Genomic DNA, 6000 nt, shown 5'->3' with positions numbered 1-6000 from the left:
ACTCAAACGAATCCTTCCCCCTCTCCCTTGCCTCCATTGCCTCGCACAGATCCGTTCCCACTCCGCTGCGACAGTCCGCCCTGCTTGTCTTGCGTACCTTCGTCCTGGCAGCATGGTCCCAGCACCTTGACGAATTCAAGGGTCAAGTCCTCGTTAGTGATGTCAATAAAGCTCACCTGCGCCGAGTTCTTCTCGACCTGGCCACCTCCGCTGATGCTGCGGAGCGAAAAGTGAAGTCCTCTGCCAGTTATGTTGTTAGCAAGATTGCCAGCGCGGATTTCCCCGAGGAATGGCCTGAGTTGCTACCCACTTTGCTGCAGATTATCCCCAATAGCGACGAGGCGCAATTACACGGCGCGTTGAGGGTGTTGTCGGACCTGGTCGAGAGCGGATTTAGCGAGGAGCAGTTTTTCACAGTGGCACGGGAGCTCGTGTCGACTGTCTTTGCTGTCGCGACGAACCCCGCTCGGAAACCCGTGCTGCGCGCCTTGGCCGTCTCGGTATTTAGGGCTTGTTTTGATACCTTGGAAATGGTCATTGAGCAACATAAGGTTGCTATTAAGCAATTTCTGGACGAGGCGTTGAATGGTTGGTCACCATTTTTCCTTGCAACTATGAAGGTGCCGCTGCCGCCGCCCCCTAGTGAGGAAGATGAGGCCGATGATGCTCAGGGTTCAGAGGAGTGGAGGGGGGTGATTGCGTTGAAGTTGCAGGTCGTTAAGGTATTTTTGCCATTGCCCTCCTTCGGTTTACTATTTATTGAACTAACATACGTGACTTTAAAGACCTTAATGAAAATATGCGCTGTATTCCCGGCACTCCTTACTTCGCAGAGCACTGTACTTTTTAGTTCTGTTTGGGATGAACTATCCACCATCCAAAATGCGTATCAGGAACTATTTATCATGGACGAACGCCAAGGCCGGCTAGAGGATGCGGATGGACTTCCATATACCCTCGACTTCTTGGTTTTGGAAGAACTAGACCTTATGCAAGTGCTACTTAGGGCTCCCCCGGTTAAAGCGGAGCTACACAGCCAACTGCAGACCGCAGGGAGTGCTGCAAGTACTTCTGGCTGGTTGCCAGAGGTTATGAAACTGGTTGTATCCTATGCGCAGATTACTACGGAGGAAGAAGGGCTGTGGGGACATCGATGTGAATCTGTTCCTGTCGGAGGAAACGTCGCTCACCGCAAATTACACTCCTCGGACCTGTGGTGGGGATTTGGTAATAAAGCTTGGTGAATGGCTGAAGGGGACTACAGTAGATGCATTGTTGGTTTATGCGAATGCACTTTTCTCAGACTCGACATCGTATGATCCTTTTCAATTTCACCATCTTTCTTTTATTTCTCGCTTAATTCTGACAATTTTGCTTCCAGTTGGAAACTACGCGAAGCTGCCCTTTTCATTCTCAATCAGCTTCTTCGCGACTTCAACGACGTAGACCAGCAGATTTCCCTAGAGGCAGCTAAAGGATCTAACGAGTTCGTTCGCTTTTGCATGACACAGGAAGACGTCTTCCTTCGAGCCCGTGGCTACCTCGTCGCTGGAATAATTGCAAAGACAGCGGGCGAAGAATTCCATCAGACGGCATTATCATATCTCGAGGCGTCCATCAAGGCCATCGCTGAGGACCCCTCTGAAGTCGTCCAAGTATCCTGCATCCGCGTCCTGCAGGATTTCTTTCCCGCACTCCCATCCTCCATGGCCAAACCCCTACAAATCCCCGCTATCTCAACCGTGTCCGACTTCATCTCCTCCCGCGACCTGCGAGAAATGATAGACAGCGATGATCTTAAATTTACCCTCCTCGACACGCTCCGAGATACTATCATGGTCGATCCCGGCATCGTCCTCTCCTCCATTGCCCTCGACGTCCTCTTCAACATCGCTAGTAGCGGCGCCAGTAACTTCCAGCTCGCCACAATTGTGACAGAAACCTTCGAAGACGTTGTCCAATACATCTCTCGACAGGGTCCAGAAGCATACATCGGCCTCTGCGAAAAAGTGCTCCCATCCCTCTCTGGCGCCATTGATGGAAGCACGACCCAAGAAAACGCCCTGACAACACTAGCGGCAGACCTCATCCGCGCCCTGACGGAACACGGCCTCTCCCCGCTCCCCAATGGCCTCGTAGCAACAATAATGCCAAAACTAAACCGCCTCCTTCTCAGCTCTAAAGAGGGCAACCTCCTCCCCGCCGCCACCATTGCCGTGAAAAACATGCTCCAACACGACTCCCAGCAATTTCTAACCTGGCAAGATCCGCAAACAGGTAAGGGCGCCGTCGAAGTCGTGTTAATCATCATCGACCACCTCCTCAGCCAATCCGTAGATGACAACGCAGCTGAAGAAGTGGGCGGGCTGGCTGCTGAACTAGTCGAGAAAGCTGGCGCTGAGAAATTGGGGCCATATTTAACCCAACTTCTTCGCGCGGTTGCTCAACGCCTCGCCACAGCGCAAAAGGCGCAGTTTATCCAATCGCTCATCCTCGTCTTTGCGCGATTATCCCTCATCAGTCCGGGGGAGGTAGTCGATTTCCTCTCCACGCTGACGATCGATGGCGAATCGGGACTGACGGTTGTGTTCTCCAAGTGGCTTGAGAACAGCATAAATTTCGCTGGGTACGATGAGATACGGCAGAACGTTGTTGCATTGGCGAAGATTTATCAACTAGATGACCCGCGCGTGGCGCAGGTGCAGGTTAAGGGGGAACTGATCATCCAGGATACGGGGAGGATCAAGACGCGCTCGCAGTCGCGCAGGGATCCGGACCAGTATACCATTGTCCCTGCGCCTTTGAAGATCATTAAAGTTCTGGCTGAGGAGCTTGTGTCAGCGGCGGGGACCAGGGAGATGGGTGCTGCGGGTGCCGCTGCTGTTGCGGCTGGTGCTGGTGGAGCGGGAGGGAATCTTGATGAGACGGATAGTGATGGTGAGAATGATGACTGGGAGGATATTCCACCATCTGGGCAAGGGGTGCTTGATTTGGGGCTTGGGATTACGAAGCAGGAACTTATGGGTTATATTTGTGAGGATGGGGCTAGGGGTGTTGCGGTTAGAGAGAGAGATGATGAGACGTTGGCTTTTTTGATGGAGTTTTTCAGGGAGGTTGCTGGGACGTCAAGATTTCAGGAGATGTTTGTGCAATTGAGTCCGAGGGAACAGGAGGCTTTGAGGAGTTTGGGGTAGTGTAATTGCGTTGGGTCGTATGAGGCGATGTCAGTGCCGATGATGCTGACGTTGCCGTTGGTGGGCTGGTTATGAGGGAGATGATTTCTTCTCTTCTTTTCTCTATCTCTTTTTCTCTTTCTCTCTTTCTCTCTTTCACTCTTTCTCTCGATTTTTTTTTTTTTTTTTTTTTCATTTGTGAATTGTTAAAATACAATAAATGAGTTAGATGAGAAAAGATTTTTATTGACATTTTCCTTTCTGTATTTAAAATGAGAATTTATTTAAATGAAGAATATTATTATTATTATTATTATTATTATTTATTTTAAATATATGTAATTGAAAATTATAATATTTATCTATTTATATTAAAATTTAACTATTTTATAAATTTAATTTATAAGTACAAATAATCATATATAATTATAGAATTTTAATTTACATTAAAATAATATTTAAATAAACATAGAGTAGGAATAAATAAACATATAGTAGAAATAATCAAAATAATAAAATTATAAAACAAAATAGAAAAAATATTTTAAAGATAGTAAAATAATAATAGTAATTAGATTAACAATTTACTTTATTTTCATTGAAGATTTACTCTTTGAAAATATATTTATTTAAAAAATTTTTCTTCTTATTTTACTTCTAGATAAAGATTTGATTTTTTTTCTTTTAATAGATGATTTATTTCTTTAGTTTTCTTTGAAGATTTTATTCTTTTTACTTTGTAAATAAAAAAATAAATTTAAACTGAGGATATATGACTTTTTTGTAAAATTTTTACATTTTGTTAGGCTCAGCGTCCGACCGAGCCCGACCGAAGGCCGGTGCCCGGTTAGACTCAACGTCGGATTAAGCTCGGCGCCCGATTAGGCCTAACCCACATCACGTGACCATGCGACCATGCGGGTCGCTCGATTAGGCCTAATCCATATCACGTGACCACACGACCATGCAGGTGGTTATAATCCACACAGGCCCCCAGCACCCCCTTTCATCCCATCAAGCTTAGTATTTCATTATATAGCAGTTAGCAACACAGAGAGTCTTTCTTCTTATGCAGCTCACATTTGCTCTCTAACACAATACTAAGCTTCCCTTCTACCTTCTCACTCAGGTTTCAGCAGAAAACTTGAGTATCTTAGTTGAATTAGAATCTGCTAGTTCAGAGTCTGACAACATGTCAGATCAACTGCTAAGACAACAGCACTGTTGAAGACAACAGCTCAATCCAACATCAGATGGTCACCACAGGCTCTCAATCCTCTGAAAGGGGCTGAAAGGACTGGTGATATCTCATAATAAGATCAACTGACCAATCACACATCTCAATTGAGAAATTCAGAGAGGCAATCCACTCAGACAGTGATCATGTTTATAATGAGTTGATGATGATCTTCAATGACATCTTTGACAATGAAAAAACATTAAGAGATACAGTCACACATCTGAGAATGGAATGAGACAATACTACTAATCAGGTCACTGTCAAGCAAAGTTAGATTGATGAGCTAATTGCTGAACATGATGAACTTAGTCACATTCTGATTCACATGACAGTCAGCAATCAAGCAGCAAGTCAAGACATCACTCTCTCTGAGACTGCCAGAAGGTCTGTCAAGATTGATGACTCAAAACATCTCACTGACAGCAAGAAGCTGAAATTTGAACACTGACTCTTCTGAATGAAGAACAAGCTCCAGGAGAATGTCAATCACTATTCTATCAAACACATGAGGATAGTGTACATTGAAAACTAAACTGATGAGGACACAGCACATCACATTGCACCTCATATGGAAGAGGACCACTCCAAGCAATATTAAATCACAGAAGAGATGTTTGAGCATCTCAAGTCAATATATGAGAATGCTAACAAGCTGCAAAATATCAAGAGTAATTATCACAAGCTGATTATATGCAATGAGAATAATTATCATGAATTTGTCACAAAATTTTTACATCTGACAGAGAAGGTCAAGATTGTCAGAGAGGACTATAAGACAGACTTCAATGACAAGCTATTCTTTGATCTTCAGAAGATGATAGCAGTAGTCAATGTGATCACTGATACATATGCTGAGTTTCAGAAAATCTGTGCACAGGCAGCTCACACTCTTCAGACAATTAATGCCACTTAGAAATCAAAGAGCTCACAGGAAAATGAGTCTAATATCTTCAAGCAGAACACTCTGTGGACTGTCAACAGTCAAACATTCTTCAGCATCTCTACAACAAAATCCTCTACTGTGAAGAAGGCCTTGAGCTCTTGTCTGAATATTCAGTGCTACTACTGTAAGAAAAAAGATCACATTGTCAGGAACTGCCCTGCAAAGCAGAAGTCTCAGCAGGTGATTGCTGAGCTCACAGAGAATGATGTCTCTGAGTCTTCAGCAGATTCAGAAAAAGAGTGAGTCTGAGAGAAGACTTCATCTCAGATAGTTCAATAGTCTGTAAGAGATTTGAGATGAAGGACTTGATTGAGAGGAAAAGCTTTAATGTATCAATCAAATTAGCCTACAATGGAATTGCTACTTCTACAAATTCTCTTGCTGATACTGAAGCAAATGAAGTGAATTTTATTGATATCTGATATGCCATAGAATTGGCAAGATTCTTTGATAGGAAGTTTCAAGAACTATTATTCAAATGTCATATGAAGGGATACAATGACACCCTCAGCAGAGTGATAAACTGCACATTGACTCTAAACCTCTGGGTGGATGGTCAGAGATTTCAGAATGTCCCTCTGCTGATAACAGATCTAGGCCAGCACCCTGTCATCCTGGGACAGAAGTGATTGACAGCACAGTAT

General features: G+C 44.2%; 2 protein-coding genes across 2 annotated transcripts in view; both read left to right on the top strand.

Moving 5' to 3' along the window:
• Window positions 1-3194, top strand: part of PAAG_11775 (hypothetical protein) — a gene marked incomplete at both ends in the record, with an annotated part of 3337 nt that extends 143 nt beyond the window's left edge. The window contains 4 exons of the mRNA XM_015847362.1: window positions 50-722; window positions 786-1227; window positions 1304-1313; window positions 1382-3194. Coding sequence (XP_015703053.1) covers window positions 50-722; window positions 786-1227; window positions 1304-1313; window positions 1382-3194 — 2938 coding nt within the window. The remainder of the gene's footprint in view (window positions 1-49; window positions 723-785; window positions 1228-1303; window positions 1314-1381) is intronic.
• Window positions 3195-5023: 1829 nt separating this feature from the next.
• On the top strand, window positions 5024-5599 carry PAAG_11774 (hypothetical protein; the record flags this gene model as incomplete). Its single annotated transcript, XM_015847361.1, has 2 exons — window positions 5024-5245; window positions 5327-5599. The coding sequence occupies 2 exons, from the start codon at window positions 5024-5026 to the stop codon at window positions 5597-5599; spliced, it is 495 nt and encodes a 164-aa protein (XP_015703052.1).
• Between the last annotated feature and the right edge of the window lie 401 nt (window positions 5600-6000).

This window comes from Paracoccidioides lutzii, assembly GCF_000150705.2.
Source record: "Paracoccidioides lutzii Pb01 unplaced genomic scaffold supercont2.9, whole genome shotgun sequence".
NCBI lineage: Eukaryota > Fungi > Ascomycota > Eurotiomycetes > Onygenales > Ajellomycetaceae > Paracoccidioides > Paracoccidioides lutzii.
Note: the sequence above shows the minus strand (reverse complement) of the source record. Positions and strands in the feature narration are given on the sequence as shown.